The sequence below is a fragment of the Abramis brama genome (assembly GCF_963993115.1).
Source record: "Abramis brama genome assembly, chromosome: 14".
NCBI classification, from domain to species: domain Eukaryota; kingdom Metazoa; phylum Chordata; class Actinopteri; order Cypriniformes; family Leuciscidae; genus Abramis; species Abramis brama.
The window spans coordinates 19,977,578-19,992,393 of record NC_139976.1 but is presented as its reverse complement, the minus strand read 5'-3'; the positions used below and the strand labels follow the sequence as shown (position 1 = coordinate 19,992,393).

At 37.7% G+C, this 14,816-nt stretch overlaps 1 protein-coding gene across 2 annotated transcripts; it reads left to right on the top strand.

The window, feature by feature from the left end:
- The first annotated feature begins 661 nt into the window (after positions 1 to 661).
- On the top strand, positions 662 to 12,870 carry znf281b (zinc finger protein 281b). 2 transcript variants are annotated; one of them, XM_084134852.1, is made up of 7 exons: positions 662 to 1,022; positions 3,128 to 3,540; positions 3,648 to 3,761; positions 6,418 to 6,541; positions 6,667 to 6,750; positions 6,833 to 6,951; positions 8,572 to 12,870. In XM_084134852.1, exons 2-7 carry the CDS (start codon positions 3,169 to 3,171, stop codon positions 10,273 to 10,275), a joined length of 2,517 nt encoding a protein of 838 aa, XP_083990978.1. In that variant the 5' UTR covers positions 662 to 1,022; positions 3,128 to 3,168; the 3' UTR covers positions 10,276 to 12,870. The 2 variants fall into 2 exon arrangements, with proteins under 2 accessions (XP_083990978.1, XP_083990977.1); XM_084134851.1 differs by having other exon boundaries at positions 663 to 1,022; positions 3,645 to 3,761; positions 8,572 to 12,869.
- Positions 12,871 to 14,816: the final 1,946 nt, after the last annotated feature.

Sequence of the window (14,816 nt, the reverse complement as noted above, 5' to 3'; positions counted from 1 at the left end):
AATAACTTAAAGGGGAAAAACAGATTTATAGAAGTAACTTATTAAATTAAAATAACTTTATTTTTAATAAATCTAAAATTATAATGGTCATTTATGTTTGGGTTTTGTACAATTTATGTTTTGATTAAGGAATTTTTATTTATCATCTCTCCAAAATGTATTTCACAACAGTAAAATTAGCCTACAATTGTCCATTTGTGTGAGTAGTATGTTAGTTTACAATTAACCATCAATCATTTTTTAAGAGAGAAAGTAACCAATAAAACAAAGCCTGAAGTGATTGAGAGTTTAAAAAAACACATCAATGGGCATCAATGAAGTTTGACATATTGATTACAAATATTTAACAAAACATATCTATAATTCTGAATTGCTTATTTTCATTTACTTCTTATTGTTTTCAGTAGGCTAAATCCAATTCATTCATACAAGATTGCTGCATGATTAAATTACATTTTGTCCCTTTTACATTTTTAAAAAATCTGAACAATAGATGCCCTTGCACATTTAACTAAACAAATGGCACAATGACATTGATTTATATAAGCCAGTTCAAGCAATAAGACAATGAATGACTAAAATTAGTTAAGTGAGTAGCCTATGAATATATATATCCTATAGATAGATAGATAGATAGATAGATAGATAGATAGATAGATAGATAGATAGATAGATAGATAGAGATCTGTATTATACACATGGCCTGATTTGAGGAAAAGGCAGGCTAAAAAAAAAAAAAAATGTGGCAGCTATTATGTAAAGAACTAATTCACACGCAGGACAAAGTCGCAGATGCTCAGGCACAATCTTCATTTGCATAGTGGCCCCCTACTTGACTAGTCCTGCCTGTATCCGTCTGTCTCCTCTCACGACCCGTCCGCTCAACCCATAATTCCCAGCGTCGGCACAACATGGAAGAGGCCAACAGCTGCAAGAGAACAATATTTTGGCTGTAAAATAACTCAAAGAATCGAGCGCCGGGATTAATTTGAACACTGCGAGTCGGCCGTGGTCATGAACAAGTAAGTGGGATTGCGTTTGTGCCATTTATTTGAGCCCGAGGTTGAAAAATGAGGGGTCGCGCACGACTGAAATCACAGCCGCTCAAGCGAGAGATGCATTTCAGCGCCGAGCATCATTGTTTCTGCTGCAATATACTGTGGCGATTAGCATACGCTTTAAGCATAAAAATTCGATCTACCTTTGCAGGCGTACATGCATACCAGTCTCTGCGTGCTCTTTACATCACATTTATCGCCGAATATTCTCGGCGGATTGTGTTACTGTGTGTGGCTATAATTAGTGATGGTGACGAATGGATGAATGGTCATTATATATCACACTCATGTACAGGACAAGAACGAGAGAGGCGGCATAATTACAACTCTAACATTATTATCAAAGAAAATGTACCCTGGAAGATCCCGATTCTCAGTGTATCAGGTTTCGTTTGTTGTAATGGTAGCGTAGTAAAGCGTGCGGTGTGGACATGGGCTGTTAGCAGTAGCTCTTTCATCTGCATGCTATTGCTGGCTAGCCCCGTTCATCACTTAGTTCAATAAAACGCTTCACTTTGGTTGTGCTTTTTAAGCTTTATCTTTAGTGTGTATTCCTGTGGAGAGGTATATGTACACACACGAGTTTATTTAAAATCTTGTGATATGAAGTTCTCACAATTCACTCGTTCGTGTTAGTTAGCCGTTAGCTGCTAATGGAGTCATTTAGACCGAGATGTGTTTGGTAATTGTGATGAACGACTAGATTAGCCGCATTTGATAAAAGATTACATTTTGACTCAGTTTAGCTCTGAAAAGTAGGAAGTAAACTTATAAACGATGTGAAACCAAAGCATCACTGCACCTAAACTTGCTTTAATTTATCATATCACATGTATTAAGAGACGGCCATATCAATAAGATTAAGTAGCTATCCATTAACGTTAGCTGATCACAATAGAGAACAATGCTGCGGCAATCCGCAGACTCGGAGCTTGGACCGTGTTTTATTTTCTGAAAAGATGATACATCTCATATTAAGGGTGTTTTAAGTATTTATTGAAACAATTTCCTGTGTGTTTCAGAATACAGAGTTTCATAGTCGTCCTTTTAAGCAAGTATCTCTGATCTAATGATGCTAAGGCTAACAGATTATCAAAAATGACTGATTTGGATCTTCACATGGGTTGTTTATATTTATTTCCTTGAACTTGTGCTTTTTTAACCCAATAATCAAAACTAAAGCTATTATTTTTAAATGATCACAATACTGTGAGTAATCTCCATCTTTTCCTTACTATTACATTTTAGACAGCCTTGACGAGACTGATTCTATAAATGTACCCCATTTTCACATTTAGACCATGCATATTATAAATAGCCCTGTCCATTTTGCAACAAAGAAATTAAATACAATATAAAACGCTTGCTAAGATTAAAAAAGATTAAGTTTTTTTTAAGTGATACAATGATAGTTGAAGTCATAGTCATTAGTGATATTGGTAAACACTAAATGGTGTTTTTTTAGCTTTCATCTCAACTGCTTCAGTCAGAAGCTCTGGAGTCTTTCTGACCTTTAAGAGGTCTTAAATTGTCAATGACCTGCAAATAAATTATAACCTTGATTTTAAATATATGATGTCTCTGGTGGTATAGCAAACCAAAGCAGCAGAGACTATGGCTGAATCCCAATTCTCTGTCTTACCCCTTCCCCTACCCCTACCCCTTCGTCTTACCCCTAGCCCTTCGCCTTACCCCTAGCCCTTGTCCCTCGAAAACTAAGGGGAAGGGGTAAGACAGAGAATTCGGATTCAGCCTATATCTGATTTTGCTTTGTCATAAAAAGCTGCATTACAATTACTATTGGTCTAGCCAAATCACATGACAGTATGTAATGCACATAATGTGCACAATTCCCTGAATCACCAGCCAGTGTAGTAACTGACATCAATTGTATTTATGGACCAGGGATAATTAAGAAAATGCATTGCATATTAAATACTACTAAACTTACTTTGACTATTCACTAGTGAATTTTTTTTCTATAAATAATTAATATACTACTCGGTAGTTTATGCATTAAGCTACTACGTTAATGTCCTAATCAGTCTCATATTTTCTTGTCTTCATAGCATATTTCATCAATGAACTTTGCCCTTTGGAAGACCCAAGCATGAGTATTATCCAGGACAAGCTAGGCAATGAGTTTTTACGGAACGGAGGCATGGACCCCAACTTCCCCCCCAGCATGATCATGTTCAGCCATTTACCTCCAGTGACCAGCTTCACACGCCTGACTTCACAAACCTCCATGGTGGATCTTCCCCAGGAGATGATCCTGAAGAAGGAGCGTGACTCTCCTGACCATGGTGGTGGCTTTCTCCACAGTATGGGTATCAAACAGGAGAAGCTCAGCGAGTTGGACTACCGCCTCCCCATGTATGCAACGGGAACCGGGACACCTGGAGGAAAAAGCACTGATATGCTGGACATGTCGCTTGGCAACCACCAGAATATACTTTTGCATGACCTAAGCCTTACCAATGTATGTCTAGATGATAAATGAGTTATCAATACATGGAGCACTCCATACTGTACTATACCGTCTATGTGGTTTTTATTTTAAGCTGTTTTCCTTTGCTTCATTAGCAGTTTTCTGGAAGACTGGGGAAAGACCCAAAAGAATCTGGACCTAGAAGAGGAAGAAGAGCAAATGGAGAAGGATCAGAGGGCAAAGCCAGAAGGAAACAAGGGGACTCTTCAAAGGTGTGTATGCCTTTTCATTAATCACTGTGTCATTTAAAGGGTCACAAAACTCTAAAACTGATTTTGACATGTTAACTGATATGAACAGGATGCACATCAATGAAAACAACAATAGCAGTCATTGTTTATTATTAAAGGTCCCCTATTATGCTAAATCCACTTGGACATAAATGTGTGTTGGCATCACCCAACAATAATAAAAATACACCCACTCATATTACTTATTATTTTATATATACTTATCATATTATTTTTTTAATCCCCAAGCAGTTTCATTAGACATGCTGTTTTGATTCTCTGAGCAGTGTGACATCATACTGCTCAGGCCCCGCCCCCACCGCTGACTGACAGAACTATATTACCATAGTGTCCATCCGTCTGCGAGTTATACTCTATCCGCCATTTTCTTTGTGCTCCAAGCAGCTGTAGCTACAAAAATGTCTCGTAAGCAATCCCGGTGTTCTGTGGTTGGATGTAAGAGTGAACATAAAGCCTTGTTTATACTTTCGCCTGGCTCCGCAGCGCGAGTCTCCGCAGACTGCGAGCGCACCTCCCCAAATGGACGAGGCATTTATACTCGACGTGCTCGCCGTTGTACTATTCTGTGAAACGACAGGGGGCGACTCAAGTAATTGCCCAGGCAGCAACATAGTGTCGGCCCACATCTGGGCCATGTGGAATCCACTTGTACCAGATGTGGGCCAAATCTTAACCATCAGGAATCAACGGTGAGAAGAAGAAAGTTCCACACGTGACAATGTTTATTTTAGAACATCACCACCAATACCACACTACAAAAAGAATCGTGTAAAATCCAGTAAACCCTGAGATTATTACTTGTGACATTAGAACAAAATGTGTGGATATAAAAACATGTATGTAGGTTATTATTATGCGCTGTTAGTTCACCTCTGCCTCTTTAGCTTTGCGTTTAGACACTTGTCATAAGTGTATGTTTCCTCAGTAAAGTAACACAAAAGTGTTGTTTGCATTTCCCCCATGATGCAGTCAGAGTTTGGGTTTGACTACCACCTGGAAAATATGGCTGCAACGATATTTAATATGTAACCACACATGCGGCGCATGTATGAGAGCAGTTTATGCACGGAACGAAGCGATGAGTTTAACAACTCTTGCAGCGCGGATCACAGTTTATTTCCGGACCGACCAGCGTGTTTAACTTATTATGGACATATTTCATTTACTCTAATGCTCCAAACATGAACCAGCATTGTGTATTCTATGCACACATATTTAATCATGTCTTCTTCAAATGAAATATATATGTGCAAATAAGGACACTGGTACAGCTACACGTCTAATCATGAACGCGATGACACAATGAATTATTCTGATACACAGAAGACAATGATGTAGACTGAAAATTCAACGAAGAATGGTCAAAAACATAACTATACCTTTATTCTTTCTGTTAAACTGATTAGTGTCATTTGTTCAGAGATTGTAGTGCTCTTAAAGGTGATAAATATTAGACCTTTTAAATGTTCTTCCTCCTTTTTCAGACCAGTAGCTCTACTATAATGCTGATTTGTTGATACTTCTAAGAATAATTTATCAAAACATATTTGATTTGTTCATGATAGATGTTAGTAGTCTTTAAAGAAAAGATTTGTGTAAGTTTGTTGTCATAAGGCTGTTTTGTTTTTCTACACATTTTAATATTCATTTGTCTGTATAATGAGTGTGTTGCAGGTATTTTATTGTATTTTATTGGTTGTTGTCTCCCCTCTTCCCACCCTATACACTCCCGCTTTACACTCCCATTTCTTGAGTCTTTGAGGTGTGAACGACCAGTGCTAAAACAGGGGTGTTTCATGACACTTTAAAGGTATAGTTCACCCAAAAACCCTCATGTCGTTCCAAACCCGTAAGACCTTCGTTCATCTTCGGAACACAAATGAAGATATTTTTGATGAAATCTGAGAGCTTTCTATCCCTCCATAGACAGCTACGCAACTGACACTTTGATGCTTCAAAAAGTTCATAAAGAGATTGATGACTGATGAACACATTGAATTTAGGCTTTATTTCATATATAAACATTGATCAGCCAACATAAAAGAAGCTCAACTGAACCTGCTTGACGCGCAAGAACAATCCTCTTTTGTGCTGCATAACAAACGAGAATGAACCTCATTGGTTCTCGCACGAACATGCTTGAGCTTCCGTTTACCAAAAATGATTGTGTGATTTGATGAATGTTTATAAGTGAATAAAAGCCTAAATTCAAAATGATTAAGAAAATGAAAATTGACTACTGAAGAAGTGTAAATTTATTTATCAACTTTTAACTCAACATTTACTTAAAACATAACAAATGCACCTATATCATGACCTTTCAAAAATAAAGTGGTGATTTAGGTAGTATTTACAATATATTTAATATAGGTATGTGTATATGTTATTTTATGTACAAACGTAACCCAGGTGCCAAGGTGGAGATTTTTTTTAATAGTGTCTGTGATTTAAATGTCATTCAAATCATGGTAGATAAATATTTCAGAAAAAATGAATAAATATCAAGATGCGTATTGAATGTATAACAAAAGGCTGAAAAAATGTAGTTTATTTTATTACACACAAAGTTAATACATTGAGAAGTTTTAATTTCTTTTTTGTCTACTTGCTGTTTTAGTCACTCATGCTGGATGGGGATTCTGGGCCCCTCTCTCCCAACTCTAAACCGCACATATGCGAGCACTGCAATGCAGCCTTCCGCAGTTCTTATCATCTGCGCAGACATGTGCTCATTCACACAGGTGAGCAGCTTATATTCCCAATTTCACTATCCTTTTCAGATTCAGACTCAAACAGCGTTCATGGGTTATTTTGGTGAACAACATTAATGGGAAAAAAATATTGATTTGTTTTTTTTATTGTACAGGTGAGAGGCCTTTCAGATGCAGTCAGTGTAATATGAGTTTCATACAGAAGTATCTGCTGCAGCGGCATGAGAAAATCCACAGTGGTGAGTCAGTCTACTTTTGTCTTATACTTGTCAAAAACAAATATTATGATAGTGCTGAGATTTATTTTTTCTTGCTCAACAGGGGAGAAACCGTTCAGCTGTGATCAGTGCAACATGCGCTTTATTCAGAAGTACCACATGGAGAGACACAAAAGAACACACAGTGGAGAAAAGCCATATAAATGTGATACCTGTCTACAGGTAAGTCCTAACAGAAAATGCTTTTTGACTTAATGAAAAATAATAATGTTCACAATAAAGGAAAGGAGAAAAAAAAGGCCACCTTATTTTTCAATGCAGAAGTAAGCTATTTCTTGGGAATGTTCAAACCTCCCATTCATTTTCCGCTATAGGTAAATTATAGGGTAAGCCAAAAGAATAACAAAGAGCAGTCAACAGTAAAACTATTGATAAATACCAGTTTGCAACATCAAGCAGCATAACGCACTGTTTTTGTTCAGCTAAAACAACTGGAAGTGTATTGACTTCCAAGAACATTGGTAAGCCTTGCATATTCATGTTACAAACGGCCACAACCAATTTTATGTTTAAAATAAGGTGGATACATGTTCTGGGTTCTTAAAAATGTATTCTTTACTTTCATGCTGGTTTCTCATGGTTTTGAGAACTTAATTACTTAAAAAACTACTTAATGTTTTATTTTCAAGAATTGTGAATTAGGGCTGTGCGATATAGCTAAAAACATTATCACGATATAATGTTTAAAAGTTTGAATTAAACCACTGTGTGGTCGCATCACCCAGCCCTAGTTTGAATTAACATTATGCTCATTATCGAAGATATGTATTCAACTCATTTTATGTATGAATTTTTTTTTTATGTATCCACATTAAGGCAAACAACAAATTATATTAGTTGTAGCAGTCAAAAATAAAATGTAAACAAAAATATCTTCTTTATCTTATATTCAGATAAAAAAGTAAGTGTTAAAGAAGCTCTTGAACTTAAACATAGAACAATCAAGGCAAACTTAGAGGTAGATCAACATCTGTAATAAGTAGGGGTGTAATGGTTCACAAAATTCACGGTTCGGTTTGATACGACACGGTGTCATGGTTCGGTACGTTTTTGATACAGCAAAAAGAAAGTCATGCCAAAGAAATTTCCTTGATTTAAAAAAACAAACAAATTTTAAGATAAGTTTAATGATAAAATGATTTTTAAATAAGTGTGAGTTTTCCTACATCTTTTAGTTTTATAAATGGGGATAATCTTTGTAGGATGAACAAATAATGGTTTGGCCATCACATTATAAATAACATTTATATATGGTAATTAATCATAAAAGATGTGACGTACTTGAAAGCATTTTACTATTCCTGCCAAACCTCCATAGTTACAGTTAGTGTTACTACATTAAATCCATGGTGAATATTGCTGATCTGTGGACTTAAAGCCTATAACTAGTTCATTCATGGCACAATGTTTCTCCAGGTTTCCACGTCAGCGCTGTTTGATCCGTTAATAACGGAGAAATTTGAATGCTTCTCATTAGATCTTGCAGCGATTGTTATTACTTCAGTGGCGAATTCAAATGCTTTCTTTACTAGATCTCTTAGCGCTGTGTAGTAACGGTGTCGCTTCATCAAGATCGGTTACCGACAATGGTGTACCGTCGATAAATGCCGATACCGTTTTATCACCCAGCACTAGTGTGAATTAACATATGCTCATCATCGAAGATATGTATTCAAGTCATTTTATGTATGAATTGCATTTTTTTTTTATGCACTTTTGAATAAGTTAATTGTTTTGGACAAAATAATGAGCATCAGGAACCCTTTCTTTCTTGCTCCATAGTATTTCTCAAGGACGGATCGATTACTGAAGCACAAGAGAACCTGTGGAGAAGCCATAAAGAAAGGTCTGGACCCAGGGATGTTGGACCTTGGAGACGAGGACGTGGGACAAGGCAGCTACTTACTCACTCAGGGAAACACCAGCGCCCAACCACGCAAGAGGGGCAAGTCCAAAAATGGCAATGACGGAGGAGAGCGGCGAAGGAAGAAAGGAGCAGCTGCGGGAGGAGGAGTGCAGATGGCACGAGGACTCAGCCCACATGACTACACTTTGGACATGCCCAGTGGGTCAGGGGCATCTTCTTCAGGGGCTCTGGCTGAGACGAGCATGGACCACCAGCATGGACGCACACCCAAGCTTGTCTTTAAGAAAGGTGGCCACAAGGGAATGGATAAGGGTCAGGTTTCTGTGGAGGAGGTCAACCATGAGCAGAAGCTGCTGGCGCAGAAGCAAGGCTCTATGGACCTGTCTGGAGCCGGAAGTATGGATGGTCTCAGCCTCCTCCAAACCTCCGGTGGCCCCAAACAAGGAGGTACCAGCAGCAACTACGACGATGCAATGCAGTTTTTGAAAAAAAGACGCTACCTGCATGCTGCAAACAGCAGTGCTGCAGCTGACTTCAGCTCTGTCCACCTTCCGCAGCCGACGGTCATCCAAGGCGGCATAGGAGAACCAACACTAGCCTTGCTTGACACCTCGCCTTTGGTAAGCGTTGACAAGCATGACAAATCAGGGATCCCAGATGAGGTGCTGCAGAGCCTGTTGGACCACTACAGCCACAAATCTGATGGCTCTCACCACGATGTGACATTTGATCTGCAAGATTCACACCATGTGGAATTGCAGCCTGCCTCCACCACTTCTGAACTGGGCCAGGATGAGGGATCTCCTGGCTCTGGAGACAAGAGTGGGGTGATGAACGAGTACTCCAAGTTCTTGCTCCAGACCCTGGAGAGAACCAGCCATAGCAGCAGTTTCATTTTGGGCCCGTCCGGACCCTTCCCAAACCTCCTATCATCTAGCAGCAGCCCTGTTAGCGCACTCTTCCCAGAAAAGAACATCTACACCACCTCGCCACTGGATTGTGGATTTGGACAGCCCGTTTCCTCCCCTCTTGCACCTTCCTCTTCAACTTCCCTAAGTAAGTCCCATTTTGGTATGCTGGTAGGTTCTCCATCACCCTCCCATGCCTCACCATCCTCCCAGCAGGCCTTTCATCTCAGCAGTCTGGAGCCAGTCCCTCACCAGCAGCTTACTCCATCTCAAGAGCTCACCGACCAGCTGGAGAAGCAGCATTCGCCACCGTACTCTCTCGCAACTCAGGAGCTGACCAATGGCAGCCAGAAAGACCAGCAGACCAAGGACGGCAGATCTTCGGTCAGTGGCAGCAACAACGGGAACGGCACCGTTGGCGGCTCATCTAATGGCTCTGTCTATCCTGACCTCGCTGCCCTGGATCCGTCTAAGGAAGTGGACATGCGTTCCACCTACCAGATAGAGAACTTCGCCCAAGCCTTTGGCTCTCAGTTCAAGTCTGGTTGCCGAACCCCACTAGGTTACGGCGGCGACCCGCGAGTGGGTGTCACAGAGGTCGACCACAGGATACAGCGGACTGAATTCTCAGGGTATACTAGTCTCTTAGCAGATGTCAACGAGCCGATTAGCTCAGGATCCAAAACCCCCACAAGCCAAAGCTACAGGTAAAGGTTAAGGGAGCTCACCTGACCCTGTTATGTGGGATGAGGACTGTCTCTAATGCTTCCCTCTCCTTGCTGAGTAAAACTTTAATTATTACACTGCCATTAAATGTCAATAGAAGACGTTACCAGGGAAGGTCTACAAGACCTCAGATGCAATTTTTCATGTTTTTTAATGTGTTTTAGTCTTTTTGTTTTATTAGTATAGTGGATGTAAGGCTAGAATTAAATGAAATTTCCAGCGATGTTAGAGGCTAGCGAAGGACTTTTTCAGAAACCTTGTATGTCTTAGCAATCATAGTCCAGTTATAAGATTAAGTTAATAATGGAAGATGATTTACAATAATAACAGATGTCAGGGAGTGGCCCAGTATTCAATGGCAAAAAAATGTATTGTCTGTTACAATGATCTAAAGTATTACTCAGGAAAAAGCAGTAACTTTTTTAAACAGGGTTTGCTAGCGCCCTTTTTTTTTACAGGTGTACTTTTTTAAATGACAGTGAAGCTTTTTGTTTTCGAAATTCCTTGAAGAAAAAGACAAAGCCAATCGGGAAACTGCGTGTTCAGTGGAATGACACTGGTGACCTTTCCACTTCTTGTGCATTTGTAAAGTTTATGGTACTTCTAATATCAATGTGAAAACACTTTCATCCCTAAGGGCCATGTTTAAAACAAAAACGTACTGGTAGTCAAGTAGGCAGATACAAACATTCTTGAGTATGTAGATATTTATTTGTAGCTACATGGAATTTGCATAACTAATGTCTCAGGGTGAGCAGTGATTCTTATCCCCTTCTTTAAACTTTACTTTTTGTCAGCTGACATCACTTTGATCTCTCAAGGAATCAAATAAGCACTTTTATAAACCACTGAAAGCAAGAATTCAGATTCAGGACACGTAAAACTATTATTTTTGATGAAGAAAGCTGTGATTTTTTTTTTTTTTTTTTTTTTTTTAAGTGGGGGAGGGAACGGCAGATTTGCTATGACAAAGGGCATTTTTGAATATTCATTGGAGGGTATAGGTGATATTTTGTTCCTTTAATTGAAAACACTGTTATTGGACGTGAATGCCACTTTTTTGTAGTTGTGGGCTACTCCGAAGCATTTTTGTGCTGAAGGTGTTCAGGTATCATGACTATTTGACTTGGGCTGAGCAGCATCATTTGGAGTTCTACCTCTTATAGTGTGGTTTTGAATTTAATGCCTGACACAATTGCAAGCTTCCCTTTTTAAATATTTGGAGGGAAGAGAAACCTAAGAAGAACCTAATGAATCGGAAGTAAAGGACCTAAACCTGTGGTGTTTTTGTTTTTAAATGAGCAGTGAATTAGGAAAAGACTTCATGTTGAGACGAGGTGTTTTTTTCCCAATGCAATTTTTGATGTCCTTTTGAAAGAGTGGTGGGCTGCTTTGTCTTCCTGGTTTTTGGCCCATGCAGTAAGACTGTGTCCCGCGTGAGGCCTTTCGGTGGTCTTGCCGTGTTTCCCTGCCTTTTACGTAAACCTGTCCCAGAGAAATGCCATGGGTGCGATGCTATCAAGAACAAAGTCTGAATGCTGCACTCCAAACTCGTTCCATGCTTTTATAGAATGAAATAAAAAAAAAAATAAGGAAAAAAGAGTGGCGTGAAGAATAGGATTGACCTTAATATACCTCATATCATTGTAAAAATGAGAAACCAGGGACATGTTTCATGTAGTGGAAATATTGTATTGTGTATAATCCTTTAATGCCACCTGTGTTTACAGTTAAAGCTGATTTCTTGGAATACAAATGTACTTTTTTTTTTTTTTTTCTGTTAAGCGGTGATGCCAAGCAGTGTTTCATTGTAGAATAATCCCTAGAATTTCATGAAATCTCTCGTTTCCCCCTTGTTTTTGTTACTTGCCATTTGTTCTTCTGATATGATTTCTAGAGAGACTTTGTTTACAATAATGTACAAAAACACTAAAAATGTTTTTGTTTTCTTTTTGTTTCTGATATGCATGATATGAAGTTGTTTTTATGGCTTTCTTCTGATCACTATTGCACCAAATGTTTGTAGCATATATGTCCCCGACTTCAGTCTCATTTGTCACAGGGCTGTACGTGTCAGATGACTTTATAAATGATTAGGTAAGCCAATAAAAACGTTTTGTTATTAAAAAAAAAATAAAAAAATTTATCATATTTGTCCAGATAAGGTTAGTGAAGTAACTTCATGACAGCTAATGTCAAGACAGGAAATGGGAATGAGTGTTTTCATGCTGGGATGTTTTCTTTGCTCTTAGTAATGTGGGAAAATGGAATGTGCAGGGTTTTTTTTACTGAGCTTATAGATAGAGGAAAAGGTGTGTAAGCATAAGGCCAATTAAAAAGATATTTGTGCTACAGTGAATATTAATGTAGATATTTTTCTAGTATACCACTGTTGGCCAAAAATTAAATGACATCAAGGTAAGAAATGAGGATAATAATTAGCTGATGACAACTTGTTAGAAGTGCTATGGAGAGTTGAATTCTTCTTAAAATCTAAATATTAAAACAAATATTTTGAATTAGATTGTATACATTATAGTATAAAATGTAGTTGCGTTACCATTTGCCAAACTTTTATTCTTAATTCACATACACATTATTTACTCAATTCAATTTCGATGGCAATTCACATACAGTTGCATAAAAATACAAATATTTGAGTTTACCAAAATATATTACATATAGAACAAAACATTTTCGTCTGTAGCTGTCAATGCAACAAACCATGGTAGACTGTTTAACATCCTTGCCATAAGGATATTTACTGAATCTTTATCTGTTCTGTACCACTAGGAGGCAGCAAAATAGCAGGTCTTTTATAAAGGCCCCTTGGCACAAATTATTTTGTTGCAGCAAAAAAGATATGCGTATCAGACCAAAACAAGTGATTTACCATTTATTTATCTGACAAGGAAAAACCATGTCCTGTTATTGGATGTTGTCAAATGTGATGATTTTTTAACATGAGTAAACATCAGTTCTTCTGGGCAAGGCTTTACTGGGGACCATAAATATTGATGGGAGTGTGTGAATTGACTTGACATTTATATCAGTTTAGGTCAACTTGGGTCAGATCTTTTTTGAACTGTAAATGTATCTGTTATGACACTATTGGTATAAAATGGACAGAGGACCATACTGGTAAACCTACAGAAAAATGAAACTTTATTCATGTTTTCATGATTGTAATCCTTAGTGGAAAAAAGTTATCAAACATAAAGTACAGTACAAAGGGCTTTGTTTTATGAGCTTGTACAAGGAGATTTCATGTTGTGGGAAACCGGAAATTTACTTAGTTTACTGATTGGACATAATTATTTTTCTTTGTGTGTGTGTGTGTACATTTCCTCTGTGAAGCTATCAAATGTATATTATAGTCTGAACCAGGTCGCCCATGTATCTCAATCAAAACAGACCAGGTGAATAATGGCTGTACTTAATTTGTTCTTTATTTGCCATCGGTAAAGAATGGGTTGGACTTCAGGTAAGTGAGTCAGTGACTTAGCAACAGGACAATTTCATTTTCCAGTAAGTCAGACTTCACTGTTATGATGCTTTGAACTTTGGTCAAAATTTACAATAGTCTATTTCATTATATTTTTAGCCTTTCATTATATGACCAATGGTTTCGTCAACAGCTATATTTAGTCTGTTACTACATTAAAAACATTATAATGCCTCTGATTCAGCTCTTGTTACCAAAAAGTAATATAAAAGTTAGGCTAAATAATAAATATGAAGTCTGTCACATGTTTTAATAGTGATTTAGCTGGACTGATCTGATACTAGCACATTACATCTCAGAAGCGGGACAAAGTTCATTAGGTGCTCTAGATTAATAAAACACTTAATTACAAACACTTGATTATGGGACTTTAATCTATGACTATGATTCAGTCTGATCTACCATTTGTCACAAACTGTCATATGGCATTTGAGCAGTGATGTTTTTGCAGGAAGTGTTAGGTACTTATTTTGTGTGTATTCACTTCATTATTCTGTATCTAATATTGGCACAATTTGGCATTGTATTATCACTCAGTGATATAACAATGTATTTTTTCAATAGAAGGTTATACCATTAATATATGTTATAGGTATAATTTCACTGTGCATCAGCAGCCTTTGTTCATTTTCTTATCAAAAGTTTGGTGTCAAAGGTCCCAAAATTAATCGGGTATATAAATCATTAGGTTAAAAAATAACTTACAGACATAAGCCTGATCAAGTAATAAGTTGTTGTAATTTTAGTTTAAGTTTTATTCTGATTAAGTGTGCATGTCATCAGTGCAATGATGCAGTTGGTTAAGTAAAGAAAAGTGAAATTAATAATATACTGTAATTTGTCTACGTTGAGGCATATCTCTTCGGAATTTAGGGACTGTTTCCAAAGAATTCGTATGTGTCAATAATCATAATGTATTGTTTAGCCTACGCTTAAGCCCTGTTTACACCTGGTATTAAAAAAACGTTTTCAGTGGTTTCAAGTGGACGACTCTACATACAGGTGTAAAATAGCTCTCTGA

What these genes read in the sequence shown, in the direction of transcription:
- znf281b (XM_084134851.1), top strand. Translation starts at nt 3,169, where the DNA reads ATGAGTATTATCCAGGACAAGCTAGGCAATGAGTTTTTACGGAACGGA. An exon ending in AACAAGGGGACTCTTCAAAG is followed by an intron (nt 3,762 to 6,417) that starts GTGTGTATGCCT and finishes TTGCTGTTTTAG; the next exon opens with TCACTCATGCTGGATGGGGA. An exon ending in GCATGAGAAAATCCACAGTG is followed by an intron (nt 6,751 to 6,832) that starts GTGAGTCAGTCT and finishes CTTGCTCAACAG; the next exon opens with GGGAGAAACCGTTCAGCTGT.